The sequence below is a fragment of the Lepeophtheirus salmonis genome, chromosome 7, assembly GCF_016086655.4.
Source record: "Lepeophtheirus salmonis chromosome 7, UVic_Lsal_1.4, whole genome shotgun sequence".
Taxonomy (NCBI): domain Eukaryota; kingdom Metazoa; phylum Arthropoda; class Copepoda; order Siphonostomatoida; family Caligidae; genus Lepeophtheirus; species Lepeophtheirus salmonis.
Window position 1 is genome coordinate 9,754,530 of NC_052137.2, and position 21,229 is coordinate 9,775,758.

At 29.5% G+C, this 21,229-nt stretch overlaps 1 protein-coding gene across 2 annotated transcripts in view; it reads left to right on the forward strand.

The window, feature by feature from the left end:
• LOC121121923 (putative receptor-type tyrosine-protein phosphatase mosPTP-1) overlaps window positions 1-12,832 on the forward strand; it is a 145,217-nt gene extending 132,385 nt beyond the window's left edge. For both annotated transcript variants that reach the window (XM_040716915.2, XM_040716916.2), the window contains exons 12-13: window positions 4,148-4,308; window positions 12,207-12,832. In XM_040716915.2, coding sequence (XP_040572849.2) covers window positions 4,148-4,308; window positions 12,207-12,525 — 480 coding nt within the window. In that variant the 3' untranslated portion in view covers window positions 12,526-12,832. The remainder of the gene's footprint in view (window positions 1-4,147; window positions 4,309-12,206) is intronic.
• The last annotated feature ends 8,397 nt before the right edge of the window (window positions 12,833-21,229 follow it).

The following is a 21,229-nucleotide window of genomic DNA, read 5'->3' on the forward strand; positions in this document are numbered from 1 at the left end:
ATAATAAATTAAAAATATCAAAGGGATATAATTTAAAAAAATAAATATGATATAATAAGAACAAATTAACGTTAGAAATTAAGAAATAATAAATAAATTGTTGTGTTTTTGAGAGTTTAATTGTCTGTTTTTTTACAGTCCAAAATTATAAATTGCTAAAAAGGATGTCTTATTTGACATAAATGAACAACGAAATTATATTTGATAATAATTTATTTATATTTTGTATCAAAAAATTAGACTTCAGTAATAAAAATGAAAAGTAACATCAGAATAAATTCACGTAATACGCGGTACCAAAAGAGAATATATATTCTTTGGCAACATGTTTGGAACTAAAATAATCATACCATGAGACAAATTGGAGAAAATTTGTTAAACATTGTTGATAATATATGTTTTATCTATAATACTTAATAAAAAAAATTCTGTAACTAGATTCAAATCGATAATTTTAATAAAACAACATTAAAATTTATTATTTTAATGTCACGGAAATTACGGATTTTCAAATGAACAAACGTCCATGAAGGACCATATTTTTAAACGTCTGATTGTTATTTTCTTGTTTAGAGGAATAAAATTCAAAATAAAAGATATCCGGCGTTATCAAATTTCCAACTTTTATCATTTCGGTACAGTCTAATAAATACATTAATATTTGATATGCACGAAGTAATAAGCTATATTTAATTAAAATTAGTAGCAGTGTTCGAGTTCAAGACAAATGATGAAATGTGCTTGAAATTTTTATATTTTATTTTTCAACATCTTTTACGTAATTTCTAAATGAGATTCTGAAAAGATTGATTAGTTTATTCTAACATATTAGTACCTACATACTGCTCAATAGTAATTAATGATTACATACAATGTAAGTGAACAAAAGTAACTTTTAAAGGGTGTAAGTAAGCAGTTGGCAAATGTAGTAATTTATATTTAAGTAATAGATGAAGGTAGGGCTTCATTATCAACACTTTTTGAACAGCTTAATCTACATTAGAGTATTTAAAAACCTACCTACATCAATATAAATATACCCCATGATATGAGGTATGAAGAAAATGGGATCGAAAAAAAACACGTTTTTAATAAATACAAAGTGTTTCTATGATATAAAATCATTGTTTCTTTTTATATATTGCTATTACTACAGAAATTTTTGATCTATCTCCTTTAAATTATAATAAAATGGCAATTTTAGAAGATTATTTCAAGAAGCAATAACTGGGCAGCAGATACCACCAATGAAAATATATCTCACTCAATGTAGTTTTTGTTTGCCTCAATAACGGCCTCCATTCGGATCATAAACTGTGTGAAGACCCAAAAAACTAGAGACCAATCAATATTTTTGCATACCAGGACGATGGAGACGATCAGAGACTTTTAGGTGGAGTGAGAAGACCTTTGATTCAAGGTAGCTCAAGACAAAATGACACATCAGACTCAGGTTGGGGAGCGAGGAGGCGTCATATCCGTTGACAATCAGTTATAATGGTGCTCATGGAGTCAATTTTTTCTTATGATCACTCCCATGGGATATTTGGTCTCCACCAGGCCCTTGGTACAACACTGAAACCGTTGTTCTGATAATTCCTGTTTTTTAAATCTGAGTACTACTAATATAGAGATCTTTGTGCACGAAAAATCATCAAATCACTATAACATATGGGCTGAAATGTCCAAGGATAAGCTGATATATGATCCAATTTTTTTTAATTCACTTCATTTTCTGTTAGTACCATTTTCAAAAGATAGTTGTCGAAATTTCATGACAATCTGATCCTTAGTTTGTGAGTTATTATGCTCTGTTTGACGCTACTTTCGTTTTTTCCTGAACAATGGGTCAAAACTATTTCGTGTTTTAATTTTATACTGCTTCTTGATAAAAAAAATACCGTTTAGACTATGCAGTGATTTGAAAAGTGTTATGGGAACTCCGCTCCAAAAAGCAAAAAAAAAGTAAAAAATAATAATAATAATTTAAAATAAATATAATTTTTAACAAAAAAAAAACACGTGGTTTATTAATTTAGCCCCGGACATTTCACCACAAAATAAACATTGCACAATTTATTCATCATATATGACGGGAAAAAAAACAAAATATGAAGGCCCAGTTTTCGTTCTTACACCCTACATATAGGTATACATTTTTTTTCATATTCCAATGAAAGGAAATTTGAATTTTTATTGAAAAAAAAAAATGCCCAAACATCTATACATACATTTAAAAAATGTTTAGGTCCATTTTTATTTGAAATTGAAATATATATGTATGTACATTTGTACTCGTATGTATAGATGTAATTCAATTGTGTCCCTATACAAATTATATGAAAAACATAGGTTTTTATATTGTTTGTCTTTTTTTGAAAGAGTGTGGATAAATTAATATACTCGATTTTTGTTCAATTGATAAATTTTCTTATGCAAATTCGATATATTACAAATTAACATAGTAGACACTAAATAACCCACTGACTAAACAGCTTTCAGTATGGCTTTGTAGAAAAAACGAAGATTTTTTTTCTTCAAATTTTTTAAAGTATACTAATAACATTTTAATATTAAAGAAATATATTATGAAAATTGCATAAACCTATACTAATTAAAAAATAAAAGTTTAATTGATATAATAGACTTTACAAAAATAACAACAAAAACATACACAAAAAACAGCATTGTTTTTGGTTTTTTTAAACTTAAAGTTACTCCATTCTTGAATATAATCGAGAATAAGTAATTAACTTTCAAGCTTTCGAAATTTTTTTTTTTTGTCGATCATGTATGTAAGTCTATACTCCACTTGATATATTATTTATGAATTATTAAAAAATAAGCATTTTCCTCATTCGAATATCCCATACCGGTTGTGCCGGTATCAGGAATAGAAATAATTTGAGTATATTCAATATGTGAAGACGCATGTCTATTCATGGATTAATGAAAACAAAGCACAAAATCATTGCATAGCGAAAAAATAAATATGTAGCATATAACTATCTATTATATTTTCAAAAGACTGATCAAAATTTTAAAAAATAATATTTTGCAAGGTAAAATTGTTGATATGATCTAATCAATCTGAATTACATTAGGGAGATTAAGGACTATTCCACTTGATAAATAATATAAAAACAAACAGTTGTCAGCATGGAGGCGAAAAGGCAAGGGTATCTGATTTGTTCCATGCTCAAATGAGTCATAAATAAAGGTTGTGGCTGGTCCCGGAGTCTAGTTTACAAAATTAAAAGTATGATGGCTTCAAGTAACGGTGTAGAAGGTCCAAGGCGGTGGTAGACACAGGAAAATGGGAGTCATGCAGAACTTGGACACTGCGATCTTTAGAAGTGCAACGAGTCGATGAGGCAGCATAGCAAGGCTCTCAATGTCAAGGATTGGACTGTGAGGAGGTATGGGAAGGATTTGGGGGAAACCTGTATCGTACGTCGATATCAGCAACTGCTTTTAACAGAAAACCAAGGCCAATTGGATTAAGGGAGGCCACAAATTGTTGACTTGGTTATAGCATAAGTGCCAACAGTGGCCACCCTCCATCCGAAACTATTCCCCTTCAACTATTCCATTTGAAGTGTAATTGATAAGATAACCTGTGCTAACCCTCACTGAAATTTGGATGACTTCAAGTACAAGGGCTCTGTAGAACCCCAGGGGGTGGCCATGTACGAGGTCTTCATCAAAAAGTATTGTGGTGCCTTAAGGTCCATGAAGGAGGCTATGGTAGCACCCAAACGAGATTATTTTTAATAAAGGAAACATATATCTAATAAATATGTCTGTAATAAAGCTATCAAACAGTTTACAATTTTACTTTGCACACTGTATATTCACTGATTAAAAGGAACCTTGTCGAAAGAAATCCATATTAGAGGCATCAAGCCAAATATTTGGAAAAAAAAAACCTTACTCCTGCTCAACACTTCATTATTTTGTTTTCATTTTTAAGGTATTACTCAATAACTGATGATTAAGATTTATAGGCATCTTGTTCATATTGTTTTGTAATTATTATACATACATTATCAACTATGCTTCTAATATCTCATTAGGCAATCTGTGTTTTTAGTGACATTTAACATTCTAGAACTAATAATTAAATATCAAAACATTTATTTTTCAGTTAAAACATCGCAAGCATAGTAAAGAAGAACGACTATGCACACAAATCCTCTTCCCAAGATGGCCAGAAGTTGGATTACCTCGATCCTCTGATCTGATACATTTTGTGAAAGCTGCTTTTGCGTGTCATCAAGCTGGAGGATCTATACTCGTTCATAGCAGGTAAATATTTGTTTTCCTTCTCTGTACTTTTATTTTTCCCAGTCCTTGTACCACTGAACCACAAATAAATAACTAGAAGCAAGTATATTTATATTTTTCATAGCCGCAATAACACAAAAAGGAAAACTAAATTTCTTTTTTTATTCATGAATCAATCAATTTTATGTTTATACATATGAATGTACTTTTACTTGTTTTCATATTTAATACATGTAAAATATTTCTAAGGGTATAGAAAGTAACCAAGGAGAGATAAAAGACGTTATGTGTTCTTCTATGAAGTTACCCATTATTTGTAGAATGCAATTATAATATTATTACCTCATTTTATATAACAACACCTTTATTAATCGATACGTATTACCAGATGTGTTGTGAGCTTTGAGCACAAACAATTATGAACTCCATTTTATAATTGGATTTATCCTAGCATGGGGTATGAGCGTTGCACATCTGAATAGAAGGGATGTTAACAAAGAATTGAGTTAAAAGAAAAGACACAGGGACACAGGGATATAAAGGGGAAAAGAAGATGGAAAAGACAAAGAGATATAGAAGAAGAAACGGAAATGCTGATTTATTTGTATTTTGGTCAAAAATAGGGTCTTAATGACCTCGGAGGCCAAAAAACAACAACCATAAGATCATGCATAGTTATTGTATACGTCTACTTGCTAATTTTCAGACTGATCTGTTTGATCATTTTTGTATTCCATATGTGATAATACCAAAACTTATTATTTTCATAAATATATATACCTTATGTTAAAAAAAATTATTGAGGGAGGAAGTTCGAAAATTTTCAGGGACAATCAATACCACTGCTTAAAACATCATACTTCCTTTTTTTGCCTTTATTCACACATTTACAATCTCTTAAAATCTGTGAATAATTAATATAAGATACAATAAAAAAAACTGTTAAGATATAAAGACCATTGAAAATTCAAAAAGGACTAATTTAGAATAAAGCAGGATCAGGAATATTTATAAATAAATATAATTTTTAAAAAAACATTAACTAATCGTGAACTAAAAAAAAAAAGTAAATTTTCACAAGAACATTTGCATAAAGATGTAAAGTTCCCTTGTTTTTACTTTTTATAGTACGTAATTTAATGAAGATATATTGTGTTTTTATAAAAAAAAATAGCATGAAACTTATTCCTTATCTAAAAAATTTATTAAATTTTCACATATCACAGTAACATTGTTCTTAAAATCTATCGAATATAACACATTCAAATGCCGTGGCGTTGGAGGAATGTGGTTTTTATCACTTCTAAAAAGCGGAAAGTAAAATTTATACTTCACAAATACCGAATCAGGGTGTTTTGGAAGGTTATGAACAGTTAAAATAGATTTATTTAGTCATACCTTCTATTTAGCTTGGATCCTCTGTATTGTTGAAAAAATGTTTTTTGCTACGTTTTGATGAATCGTATTTATGGTAGTGCTGGACTCATACATTGGCGTTCCATACCATAAAACATGGGAACATCACCCTATGAAATGATATTTTCTCAACTGATCTGTTTGATAAAATAGTACCCATAATGAGAAACACGTAAAAGGCGTACTTGATAAAGTAACTCTCCATTCCAAGAGGGGATTTTTCTTTATGTCAATAAAAATCTTCTGGTATATCTTGGGTATAATAGAAGATAGTATAGTTTGTCCACTTCTTATAATTTTATTTGGCCTATTGAGAGAAGGGAGGTACTATGAATAAAAAAGGGTCTTCAGCCACGAATTTTCCTCATTAATTGCCTTTTCAGCTAAAAGAGGCAGAGAATGCGCCTTATATAAAACCAGTGGAACTATTTCAGGAATATATAATTCAACTCTTGTTAGGAGGTTATATTTCCTTTGTTCTCTTACTTTTTAATATACCAAATTACACAGTGTTGTCCAATTTGTGTAAGTTTCAACGTGTCTTTGCACATTATATGCCTAAATTTCCAATTTATTTTTGAAATTACAATCTAAAAGCTTAGTTGAAGAGTCTGGCTTTGAAATCCCTGCTGGGAGAAAAACAGTTTTACTTTTATTAATTATCACACAAGACCTGAGGGAATATTTTTCAAAAGACTTTAGAATGACTTCAACTCTTCAAACTAAATTACGTTCAGTGTTTGCTTCGACAAATAATGTGACATCATTTGCATAAGTATCAAGTAAATTTTTAGAATTGCCGAAGGAAATTCCAAAACCCCAGTATCTCCTTTTCATAGATATACAAAAAAAGAGTTAATTGCGGGAATAAATAACAAAGGTGCTGCTCGACATCCTTGCCTGCAGCTTCTTTTAAGAAGAATATGCTAACACAATCCTCAATCTTGATGACCCATTATAAAGAAATATATATAATTATAAAAAACGCATAGGCAATAGCTTTTAACAGCCCAAAGTTTATGGGTGTGTAAAATAGAATAAAATGCCTTGTGGAAATCCACTGTCAATGATTCCCCCAAATGTTTTATTCTCCTTCAAAGAATCAACACATGCTTTAATATTTCTAGATATATAATTATTTTCCTATTTCTTAATAATCCTTTTTGATGATTCTATCTTTTAGTTGAGAATAGGCTCAATTTATTTTGAAATTACTTCTGCTAAGAGGTTACTTTCTTGGGATTTTATCAATTCTGTGGAGAAAGACTAGTATCAGGAGCCAATCTTTTTGTAACTGAGCTTGTACATGAGATCCACCATTATTTGTCTATTTATCAGTTTCAAACAATTCCTCTTCTACGACTTTGTCATCCTTCCCTGGTGAGTAACTTCCTTCTCGTTTTTCCACATCACTAGAGATACACTCTTGATCTACTGCTCTATCCTGAACAGATTTTTCCATATTTTTAGGAATCTTTTGAACTTCGTTTGGACTTTTAATTTTGATATGCCTTAAACAAATTACTAATGTATTATTATTCATCATTTGTTTCAACCTAAGCTTTCAAATGATAATAAAAAAGAATCCATTAGATCCGACATAACACGCTCCTTTGATTGATTAATTCTTAAAAAGGCTATCTTTCCTAATTAATTTAATTTGTGTGATTATACTGTTCAATCCTTTCTCACATTATCATTGAATATAAATGAATTTATATTCAATGATATATTTTAAACATACACATACCTAATTCATTTAGAAAAAAGCTTTTAATAATATGATTATTGATTTTAGCAATCAAATTAAATTCATATATTGAAGAAAAGTGTCAAATATATAGTAAAACTTTTTCTCTTTTCCTTTGCTAAATGACTCTTCTTTCAATGCAATAAATTCATTAAAAGGCTGAAAGATTTAAGCAAAGTGTTTCTGATGTACATCTATGTTTGTACATACATACTTTGACGTTTATTTAGCTGTTATTATTATATTTTTTTTTTTACAAATTTACCTAGAGAAATATGCTATATATATATTTCATTCTTCTTATGGATTATATCACGCAAACATCTCATAAAAGTTACAACTCCTTTCCTGGAATATAGATTGTTCGATTAATTTTTATGGAGTCATATTTCTTTTTAGTTTTATGGTAGAGCTGAGGGTTTGTTTCGGATAACATAGAATTGTATTTGAGACAAAACTTAAGGAGCTCATTCATTTGTGCAATATATATATATATTCAAATCGACAATCACATTTGCTTATTCCTTATTTCAAATATTTTTTCCTAGAAATGTACTTTAGATGAATATTGGTATTTGTGTTGAGTTTCGGTCTAGTACCTTTTTTTTAATTGAGACAACAATCTCTGACCATAGACCAAAAATTAACTGTTTTCAAATTGTGGAAATTGTAGAACAATTTTTTTCTCTAAATCTATAGACCGATTTTTTTCCCTACCTGTCCGGCTTATGATTTGTAGAAATAATATTTATGCAATAAATTTAACATTATATGAAGTAATTGTACCCATATTTACGAATTTAAAACACATATGTCGTCATCAACAATTATTTTATAGTATTTGTCTATATCGAATTTTAAATGAGACGAATCAATACCGGTTTTTTCCTATGGGGCCAATTTTAATTTGAGACCGGTCTAGATCAAACTTCTTTCAAAGACCAAATTAGTTCAGTCTATTTCGTTAAAGAAAATTCAATTATTATGCAATATTTACATTGAACCAAAAACAAATGAATACTTGAGCATAAATTCTAGAATGTTCAAGAAAAAACCTAAAAAACCTTATATAGAATAATAAAGATAAAAATTGATGGTTTTCATTAACTGAGGTTTCTAAGTACTCCAGGAATGTAAGAAATGGATCAAAATGATTAAATTAGACAAAAATTATACAATGGATTCCATTTATAAACAGTTTAAGTGTCTAATATTTACTTTTTCGATAATAAGTGTATACCCAAAAAAGGTTTTTTTTTTACTTTAATACAATGAAATTCAATAATGACTAAATACATTATGACCTCCTAGAAGTTAATCTTAAAATTTAATTTTTTCTTTTCCCCCATTTATTTTAAAGAATAAAATTTTTACTTAAATGAAATAATATGTTAGTTATTTGGAATTTATTTTTCCTTCAATTTACACTAAATCCATGCAGATAATCAATGTCTTAGAAATACACATTCCATTATCAATATATATGTACCTATAAGCTGATTTCCAAGAGTATATTTAATTATTCTTTTTAATGCATCAATTTGAAGATGATTTATTTATCGAACAAATATATGCTTATTCTTCAATATTTGTAATATTTACTAAAACAACTTGGTTAATTTGAAATTAAATGCGTTATGGTGAAGTAGTTCACAATAAAATTAAGTCATATGAAATTTTATTGACTTTAAATTTTCTAGGCATGGTATATTTGGTATACTTGATTTTTTTTAGTACACTCGCCACGAACATATATTTACTGTTTCAGTTATATAATATGTTTAGTTTCTCCATGAGAAGCATAACGGTTAGAAGTATTTTGCTATTAAAAAACATAGATCAATTAATTTGCATCAAATTTTGTGTAAAAATGAAAATGATATGAGTGTCGGCGAAGTTTGTTCCTAAACTGCTTAATTTTGACCAAATAAATGAATATTTTTTTCTAAAAATACAAACTCCTTACTTTTTGAACACACCTTTTATATTTAATGAGTTATCTGAATTTTGAATTTTAACGATGCGTTATGAAAAGAGGGAATGAAAGTATTATATCAACAGCAAAATAAAACTTTTTGTCTACTCAACATGCCTACAAACTTTATTAATTATGAACAAATGAAATCAGATTTTGTGAAATATTACATTAGATAAATAATTCGAAAAATATTTATAATTTTTTCCCATGAGGCATTTAATTATTGATTTCCTAAATAATATCGTCATTTTTTTCCCATTTCAGTTAATTTTTATGTTATTTGTATAATAGTCAATATGATTAAACTAAGAGTTAAAATAAATTCTGTTTAACATTTCTAAAATGTGAATATACAAATATCAGCAAAGATTGATCTTTCTCACAGTTTTTTTAGAAAGAAAAATTATTTTTAAAATTTATAATTTTAACAATTTGCCTCCTTGGTCAATACATTAAGTAAACAAATCCACGGTAATATTTATACATGACCGAGGCATGTCAAGCTGTTTTTATAAATAAATAAAATGGTCTTCCTGCTAACATTACTGAATCAGCATCAAAATAATGAGTCCTGATAACTCAAACAATTATTATTCAAATAAATTTATACTGCACGTGTCAGCCTTTTCGATGAAGTATAGCATTAATCAAAAACATTATAACAAGATGCAAAGAAAACAATCCAATTTTACCATAACCAAACAAATGATATAAGGGATACAAGTACATCTAGTTATCCGTAAAGTATGGTATCAGTATATATGATCAGAAAGTATAATCGGATACTATATTTAAAATAATATTAATTATATTTCAATATCCATAAACGCTAAAGATCAAACCATTTTGTACTTTTACAATATTATTTCAGTTCATCTATTAGGCAAAGTATTACTAGTAATCAAATAAAACAACTATTTTTATAATGTAATTGAGCAGCATTACATTGTTGACAACGGCCTCGGGATAAAATATGCTATAGAAATACGTGAGTTCGAATCTCTGTCACTACTAGAGGAGGAAATATATTTATATGGACTTCAATATATTGCCTAGTAGTATTTTAATGTCTACTTAATTCTTATTGTTGCAAGTCCATCTAACCAATAAGGGACAAAAAATAAAATAAAAATTGTAAAATGAATTATTTGAATCAAATTTTAATGAATGAAAGGTCCAAATTCGTTCATTCCCTTTTTATTCCTTCACCGAATGATATAAATATTAGAGGTGCATGTGCAATGACATATCACAGATGAGCACTCATTTTCTACAAATGAATTGAATACAATAATCAAATTGATGAATGATCATAGAATCCAAAACGGATTTTAGTTTTTTTCTAAGTCATCTGAATTCTGAAATATGTGGAACTATATTAATTTGGAACTAGAGTCATTTTCTAAACTTAAAACAATCACGAAGTTAAATGAAGGATTAATACAACTTAGATAAAAGAGTTTTTGATGATTATGTAGTGTTTAATTGATGCTGTATTTTGTTCTGAATTCGATATGTTTCTTTTTTTAGCCTAAAAAAAGATGAAAAACGACACTTTTATTTAGACCCTTATAACTTATTCATAATACAAAGTGATGCAGAATATCATAGCTTATATTATAGAAAAATATGTGAAATATACAACTCATAGGATTTATGTTACATTTTGTATTTTTTGAGTGATCTATTTTGAAATATTAAAATTATCTGCTCATCTTGAATGGATCGCTTTATTGCTTCGATCATGGTATATCATTCCCAAGGGAAGAGTCCACTCTACTTCCTTATGAGGTTTGGTAGTTTTCCTTGGATGAATTCTAATCATGTCGTCCCTGATGGAATTCGGAATCCGAACATCTCTTGAGATGGAACATCAAACTATAAGTATTTTATTTCAATTCCCTCGATCTTCCTTTTACGAGACATGATATCATGAAATTAACTTTGAAATTGGAAAAAATATAATAATAATATTGACAATTTCCTAGTACAACCCCATAAAAAATGGAATCACTTAAAAATTACAAATTGGAACAAAAACCCTTGGAGATGCAAATTTTTGTGTACATTAGGCATTGAATATTTTTCTATAATATAATTTATGATATTCCTAATCGCTATATGTATATTATGAATAAGTTATAAGAGTCTTAAGAAAAGTGCACAAATTACTATAGTTCGAGATATTTCAGAATTCAGATGACTGCAAGAAAAACTGCGATCAGTTTTGAATTCTGTGCTCATAGAAAAATTCGATTATTGTCTTTAATACATGTGTACAAATCCCTTCCCCCTTAATTGCTCCCATTTGTATGTTAATTAATCAATTGAATTTGCCTAAAGTTAGTAGTTCTATGATGTCATCACAGCAATATATTCCTAAATATACATTTATTTAAGATTTTTTTTATAAAAACACTATATGTATACACATAAAACACTAATGATAGTTTGAATTATGTAACACATATCGTGCTTACACGAGTAACTATTGTGTGTACATAATAATATAAGCCTAGTTTTCTATTTCATAACACATGTCAATCTCTGTAATATCATACTCATATGATATACGTACAAGATAACATTAAAATTTAATATATATGCATTAAAATATGCTTTTATTTATATACATATTATATTTAAAAGTTGAGCACAAAAGTTATATATATATGTATATACAACTTGGATGTATGTATTATGTTTAAACTTTTGAGATAAATATCCGTGTTTATGAATGGTTTTAATAATGTTTTTTTTTCTTTATCTCTCCAGAGTGGGTATGGACTCCTGCATCATTTTCCTCACACTCAACACACTTCTATGCCAAATACGATCCCGTGGAGAAGTCAACGTTCCTTCCTACTCACGTCACATCTCAGGAATACACGATTTGGCTCTCTCCTCTGTGGAGTCCTACATCTATATTCATGATACTCTCTCTGTAGCAATTGAATGTGGACTTTTAGCAGGGATTATGAGTGTATCCAGTTCATCCTCTTCAACAGGGACGTCTGCCTCCACGATGGCCACTGCTATAAACGGAATACACTCCTCGCATTGTAGCAATGGAAGTGTTGCGTATCATAATTGAAAAGAGCACTTATTGTTTATTTTTTTATTCATTGTCGTTCTTGTAATAATTTATTAATAATTATAATATAGTAAATATCTATATATGTTCCTTTTTCATTCTTTAACATTCATGTTTAATTATGTGTATTTTACTACAAAAAAAAACGAAAAAAATTAATAGATAAAATTACCTAACTTTATAGAAATATATATATGTAAAAATACAAACTTTATAAGATTTTTTTTTTTTAAATAATATGTACAATAATTCGTAATATTGCTAAATAAACAATTCATATGTATGTATATATACATTACTACCTAAACCCTGTATTTTTATTACTGTTTAATACTGGTTTTATTAGAGATTTCTTTTTATGACTTAGTGCTATATATAGTAGCAAACAAAACAAAGTGGTTACAGCAATGTTATAATACATTAATTTTTTCACAACTTGCAAATAAATGAAATGAGGTTATATATATTTAGTACTAATATTTAGAAAAAGAGAATATATGTAGATATTCAAAGAAAGTCAACATTTAGTATTTGTAATTAAAATTGAATAGAGTAAAGTCCTGAAAATTGACCGCCTCAATACTCAACATATTTGGCATTTTACGCCAAAATAGCGAGAAAGCTTTGCCTCTAAAATCAAAGAAATCACGTGACTATTGTAAAAAAAAATGCATGAGTCTTTCTGCCTAAAACAATCAAAAGCAAAGAAAATATAATAAAAGATACTTAATTGTTGGAACGTTGAAGATAGACACATTCCTTCTTCAAGAAATTTCTATTTGTCCTGGTTCTCACCTTATGGTGGTTTTAGTACTGAAAAAAGAATTATATATTACTATTTCCTTTTCTCAGCTAGAGCATACCTTTCCAATAAGGGAAGCAAATGACAGGGATGTTGTAATTAAGGGACTTGTAAAAGGGTTAAGAGCCCAATGTAAAGACGAGTCTGGAAATTATATTGTATTTTATAAGAAAATAACTATTCACTCTCCCCATGAGGATGTTAAGCCCTGTGAGATAGATGATGTATTTAAAGATATTGGCGAAATTGTAAAACCTGGAAAAGAGACTCCTTTTATTGATGGAAGATTTAAGGGCCATAATAACGGGAATTTTCTTGTTGGATTGATACCAAAAGCGTGACCTTCCAGGATTTATAGGTTTTAGAGGTTTCAAGACTTGGATTAGCTACGCAGGTTAATCAATTGCATGTGCAAAGTGTTACGAAAAAGGTCACAGTGCAAAAAAATTGTATCAATCAATTTGGGAAATGGGGAGATTATCTTAAGTCAGTTAAGGAAGTTTTACCCATAGACAATGCAATTGATAATAATAAAACAAGTGACAAAATTGATAATGGCTCCATCATTTTTGACATAACTAAAGATAACACAGATAATGTGGTATATTCAGATAGGAGGAAAAATACAACTTGGGAAGAAAACATTCCAGAAAATGAAAGAATAAATACTAGTTCTGACCAAGAACAGGTTACAACAAGTGAAAATATTACTCAGACAGAGACAAATGGTAATAAAAAAATCATTTAGTATCGAATATTTGCGAAGGAATTAGTTCAATCTATGATGATATTAGTAGCCCTAAGGACCATAATGAAAAGAAAAGTTTAAATAAACCCCCAAAGTATCATATTGATAAACAACAAATTTTATCCTAGCATTTTCGTTCCGAATCAGTTAGTAAGAGAAATAATAGAGAGAACAGCCTTAAGCAATTGAGGAGCTCCCATTAAATGAGGGGTGGTTTTTTTCTATTGATTTTGTTTCTCTTTTTTAAATTCTTCTCTCATGAGTAATAACAAAATGACAGGTAATAGTAGTTTTAGTAATAGTAATATTGAAAAGAATATAGGCATTGGAAAGATCCTGTCGCTAAATACGAGAGAGGGCAAGAATTGCTTATGCTTTAATGAAAAGTTTAATATCATTTTATCCAGATTTTATATGTCTTCAGGACATCAAAGTTAAACTATCCTCAACATGTATGGATGATTGCGCCTTCTAAGACAGTTTAACTATTTTTTTTTACCAGATCAGGTTCAAATAGAGGGGTTTTGTGCTTGGTTTCTAAATCTCTTGGTGATCCCACATGTACCAAATCCTTTTCATGTGCGATTGCAGGCATAAAATCTTAATATCCACTGAACAGTCTAAATTTAAATTAATTAATGCTGATGATCCTAATGTAAAGAGTCAATCCCTTTCCAGAATATTCAGACAGCAATTGAAGCAGTTAATAGGAACAATTGTTTTTGAGCTATTATTGCAAAAGATTTTTCAAAAGCATTCGATTCCCTTTCTCATTCTCAAATTTTGAGATCGGCGAAAAACTACTACCAAGCTGTTTTTTAACTCTGTCAGGGTATTACTAGCTACAAGATCATCGACAGTTACTGTTGGACGTAAAAAGAGCAGACCAATTTATATGAGCAAAAGTTGTCGGCAGGGTTGTCCTTCGGCCCCCCTGCTCTTTGTAGCTGCAATAGATGAGCTAAGAACCGCCATTACAAAAAAATATCAAGGATTCGTTGTCTCTTTTGGAAATATTAAACATTTTATAGATCTTTATACCGATGATAGTGATACATGATGATAGAAGCGAACTCGAAAGCTCAATTGCAAAGAAGAGTAGAAATTATTTTATCGTATTTTACAACGTTCGAAAAAAGTCGGGATTGAAAATCAATAAATCAAAGACTGTAATTCTCCCGATTGGTTAATGGCATCTGGGAAAAGGTTTGAAAATTTCTAATTGTTCTACTAAAGAAATGACAACTGTTTTAGGCATTAAATGGGTGGTCTGGTCCCTCGGAATTAATTTGGCTGGAACTAAAAACGAGGGTCAATAATTTTATAAAAGACTGGAACAATTTTAACCATAAAATAAGAATAGACCTAAATAACACTTTTTTTATTCCAAATATTTTGTATAAGGTTATCTCTTTACCAATATTGGCGAAGGACGGCATATTTGAGGAAATTTTTTGGTTAGAGAATATTTTTCATTCGAATTACATTTCTGCTTTAAAGAGACCTAGAAATCGATTGGTTGGTGGGCTCAAATCTTTTGTGGACATAATCACAGAAATGTATTGGATAGTTTTTGTTAATATAAAGAAGTATCCCAACATTGAGTGGAGATATGTGATAACATCAAGTGATAACTATGAATATGTTATACTTGGAACTGATCTTATAAATGGATATATCGACGACTTTTCCCCTATGCTTACTGCAACACAAAGGGTTCTGTGGAAAGCCACTCCCACTTACGATTGTGGATATAATTAATAAGAATCTTGGAAAAATACATTTTTTTAAGAATTTATATGACACTGTGTCTTTGGAATGGGAGGCACTTACAAAAAATCAGCAAACAATACATGATATTGGTGTTCACTTTGGTTTCTTTACCGGGAAGTTTAAATTTCCTCTCATTGGACATGCCAAGCTACACAATGTGCCGTCCCCTGGCATTTGAAAATTAATTTTTCTATTCAAAAGAGGTTTCTGCGTCGTCAAGGTGTGATGGATAGATTAGGGAACTAAATCTACCTCGTAATTGGATACATAGGATTATGTCTTCGACTTCCCGAATTAGTAGTGGAAGAAAATTCTCAGCTCAATTTCAGATAGCCACAGGAATTTTGTTTTTCAACACTCCATGTAAATATTGTGGTAAATTATTCAATACTATTAGACACACTTTTTCGGAATGTCCATAATTACATATTCTGAGATCATTTATTAGTTTAAGCCTGAAGGGTCTGGAGAACAATAAAGTTAATATAATAACGGCAATAATTCTATTCGGCATGTTATCAAAAAAGAAAGAAAGTACTCCTAAAGCTAGATCGATAGGGAATGCTTTATTAAATGTAAAGAGTTACCTCGCAAAGAATACAACTGTAGAAGAACCCCTGGTTGCGGAGGATATTTGTGCTATTTTAATTTCGGCGGTGGCAAGATATGGAACGTTCGAGTTGAAGATACCTACAGATATGAAGGGTACTTGGGACTGGGCCTCTGATATCATTATATATCATTCATCAAACGCATCAAGACATTTTTGCACTTTGTAGAAGATACTCAAACTTTTTAGAAAGAGCAAAAAAAAAAAAAAAAGACGAGCTAGTTGTTAGTTTAAAAGCAAATTTGCAATCAATATTTTATGTTTGTGTTTATTGATTTAAGATGCTAGAGTTTTTAATTTAGATATATGAATATTTTATGTTTGAAGGCCTTAATCTGGTGAAGAAATTTTAAATCATTAGGTTTAATGATATTTTTGTTAATGCATCTTCACCAGAAAATTTTAGATAATTCTAAGTTCTTAAAAATTATTTTCTGTCTAAATAAAGGTTAAAAAAAAAGAAGATTGACGGAACGGCGTAGTTCAATGTACAAAGCACTCTGATCGATAATTTTTCATAGAAAGGAAAGTATACTTAATGGATATAGTCTTCAAATGGTTGTTTACTGATTTTAAAACATTGTTAGGCAGTATTTTAATGTTTTTTTAAATGACCCTTATATTTGAATGATGGAGTTGTTCTTATTAAGTATAGGTAAAGATTATACTATTACAATTATTCCATTTTACCTAGGAATTGTTTTTGGAAGTAATTTAACATTAAATATATTTATATTTATAAAGACAACCAAGTATCAAGCCTACGCACAATGTGTTCAAAACAATATTTTATCCTACGTCGGTCCATCAATTTTTTTTTATGTTTTATTGTTTTTGACAGAAAAACCCATGGGTTAAAAAAAAAATTATTCTTTTGAAACTTTTGTATAAAAGATCTTGTCTTAGGGTAAAAAGTTGATAGTTGAAAATGGATTAATCCGTTTTCTATTATTTATTTAGTAGAAAATGGATTAAAGACTCGGCTGCATCGCTTTTTGATACTCCTTCCGAACATGAATTAGCGGAGAAAATGCATACAGATTATATTCTTTGTTTACCAACTTTTTTTTAATATCTTCAATGAATAAAAGAGGCCTTTTTTATACATCTTATCTCCTTTTGGGAGGGAAGGAAGAGTAAAAGGTCCAATATTCCATTATAATTCGAACTAAAAATATCTGCCAAATTGCTTATTTTATTACTCCTTATACATGGATAGATATATATACTATGAGGGAACAAAAAATTTACATTTTGGCTTTAAAGGTACACCATACATACATCCATGTATGTCTATTATTACATCTATGAATGTATTCATACATGACTTTTCTGTGGTTTGTAAATGAATTCACATCTCTTTCATATATTACTACTAATATTTTTTTTTTGTGAAAGAGTAAATAAATGCAATGTCTGTTCATCATTGCCAATTCAAAGTGCTTTAAAACATTTTATATAATCAATGTAATATCAATTTTGACAAAATAATGAGGTCATGTTATTTTTTATGTTCAGCAACGTCATAATGAATAAGCTGAATGATTTCTTTAACATGTTCTACTCCATTTATGTCAGTTGTATATTCATATTATCCGTATAAAATGATAATGATTTTTTTTTTTGTAAATGCATTCGTCATATTAAATGTGGGTCAAATTTGGTCTATGTATGTTAAGTACAATGTATATAATGGTACATACACTTATGGCTTTAAATCAATTGTTGGAACGTTTTACATGTTTTTAATAACATCTCTTCCAAATTTTTTATGTTTTTTTATAAAGTGATTTTTTGAATGTGTGTCTATTATTGAAAAACTAACATTACAAATGTCTTTTTACAGATCGAAGTTATTTATATTTCTTAATGCATTGATTCTGTTTGATCGATTACTTGATTTTAATAATTCAATAATTAAGCTTAGGTAAATCTGTTTCATTTTCTCAAAAAGTTAGGCGGCTTGGTTTATTAAGATTTAAAGATTTTTGAAAACAAGGCTTTTTACATGGTTTAGACAAATTTTGGATATGGATTTTGAATAAAATAAAATACTGGACCAAACATTCCTTGAAATAATGGGTGCCACACTAGAGACGGAGATAGGCAACGGGCCATGCAAAATTATAGGAATAACTAAGGATATAAATCAATTCTGAGGAAAAAAATGAAATAATTAATTGGGAATTGGTGGAGAAAGTTATGGAAAGAATGGAATGGCAGTAACCAGTATTAGAGAAAAGCAGATTGATTTAAAGGGTTTTTCAATAGGAACGCTTACATTTTACGTTGATAGGTTTCGAAAAAGACGTCATATTTGTGATTATTTCTTTGACAGCTGTGCTTAGAAATAATTGTAGTTTCATCATAGAGCAGTACACACTCGAGCAACGCTTGCAAGTTATTAAAATTTGTTACAAAAGTTGTGAGTCTTTGATCCAAACTTTAAGGGCGTTAACGCCAATTTATGGTCAACAGAATCGACCTGCAAAATCAACAATTCAACGTTTGGTGAAAAAATTGGAGTCCACATACACACTACATAATGTTCCTGTGCCAGTGATACAAAGAAATGCACGAAGTGTAAAAATATTGCTGCTGCAAGTGCATCAATTCAAGATTACCCAAATTTGTCTCTTCTGCGCCGTTCTCAATCGTTGGGCATCTCTGTGACATCGTTGCGGCAAATTTTGCGAATAGATCTAGGCTTACACCCGTATAAGATCAAGTTGACACAAGAACTGAAGCCGCTTGACCACTTCAAACGTCGGGAATTCGTAAGATGGGCTGAAGGAAAATTCCAAAAATGATCCTGATTTTCAACGTAAAATCATCTTCAGCGATGACGCACATTTTTGCCTCAATGGCTTTGATAAAAAGCAAAATATGCGCTACTGGGCCGGAAAAAACCCACACGTGATTCATGAGGCGCCATTATATTCCCAAAAATTACTGTTTGGAGTGGATTGCATGCTGGCGGTGTCATTGGCCGTACTTTTTCGTCGACGATGACAATAGCCACGTTACTGTGAATGTAAATCGATACCGCACCATGATAACCGATTTTTTTTTTGGCCTGAATTGGAAGATATAGACTTGGACGATATGCGGGTTCAATAAGACACTTCACACACAGTAAATGTTGCAATCGATTTATTGAAGAGTAAGTTTTGTGAGTGTCTTATCTCCAAAAATGGACCAGTCAATTGGCCGCCTCGTTTGTGCGATTTAACGCCTCTAGACTACTTTCTTTGGGGTCACGTGAAAGTCCTGGTCTACAACAATAATCTGTCGACGTTAGAAGAGCTCAGAACAAATATTCAAAGCGAAATTGCTGCAGTTTCAGCCAATTTATGCAGAAAAGTAGTCGAAAATTGGGTTCAACTATTAGACTTCGTGAAAAGTGCACGTGGTGGTCATTCAAACGACATCGAATTGTATTCGTAAATTAACTTGAATGTATTATAACGGCAAATAAAGAAATCATCAATATCTCAAACCATTCTCGTTTTTTTTTTTAAAGTGTGAGCGCTGTTAATGAAAAACCCTTTATATATCGGATACATCTATTACAAGACAGATATCCTTCATGGGTATTTCATAAGAATGGTGAATTTACTACAAATATGATTTTGGAAAGCGAAATAATTTTAAAGTAGTTTGTTTTTAAGAGATGAGAAATTGTACTTAGGTATTTTTTTTTTTAATTGTATGAAAATGATGAAATACAATAGGCTGAGAATTCTTTTATTGAGCAAATCAAAACAAAATCAATTTTTATATCAAATAAAGAAGAAGAAAGATAGGGTTAATGCCTCGGTCCGGGCGATAATCAGAAGGATGAATAATATTGCAGATTATTCATTATTTTGGATAAAATACAGAGTAGTTACCAAATTACTAACCTTGGGTATTAAGTATATATGTTAAAACATTGGAATAGAAAATATTTTCCTTCTGTAAACAGTCACTGATATAATTAGTATAATGAACAATGTGATTAAGTTTTTTTTTTTTTTTCAATTTTAAGTTGAGTCTTTTGTATAAGGATTTTGTTATTTTTATACCAGCCCATATCAAGAGGAAATAAATTACATAACTGCAAAAGTACAAATTCTGTTGAATAAATTTAGGTGCACAAGAACACAATTCGTTGCTTAAGTATTTTATGATAATATAGAAAAAATTGTTTAAAAAAATATTGTATTTAATATGTTAAAAAATTAAAATTGATTTTTTTTATAAAATAATAAGTGGAAATATAGTTGTACCGATGTATATAAAAAAAGGATGAGCTCTTCATTTTCTTCACTTTTGAGTGTTTTGATCGGTAATGGGAAAATTGCCCACGGAATATCACTAAAAAAATAACCCAAAAATTATTAATAATTTAAAGATTGTAGGTAGAGTTAAAAAATACCCTTTCATAATCTGAAGAGACAACTAAGAGTCTTCCAATTGTAAAAGTTATTATCCATAGTGAAAGTATAGGTCGTATTTTTTTATATGATTAGTTTCTTTAAACTTCAGGAAAATTCATTTAAAAAAATTATTAAAGCTAATTTTAGCTAAACATATATTAAGAACTTTCAAATATTTTTATAGTATTATCATGAGCATTTTAATTTTTTTTTTATGATACTGAAGTAGTAAGAAAGTTTGAGCTATTTTCACAATGGGAGGTACCAACTAGAGGTTGCATTCACAACTTAAATTAAAATATTGCTGTAGATGTTAACTTTACAGATTGTCTCATTTATAAAAAATTTGA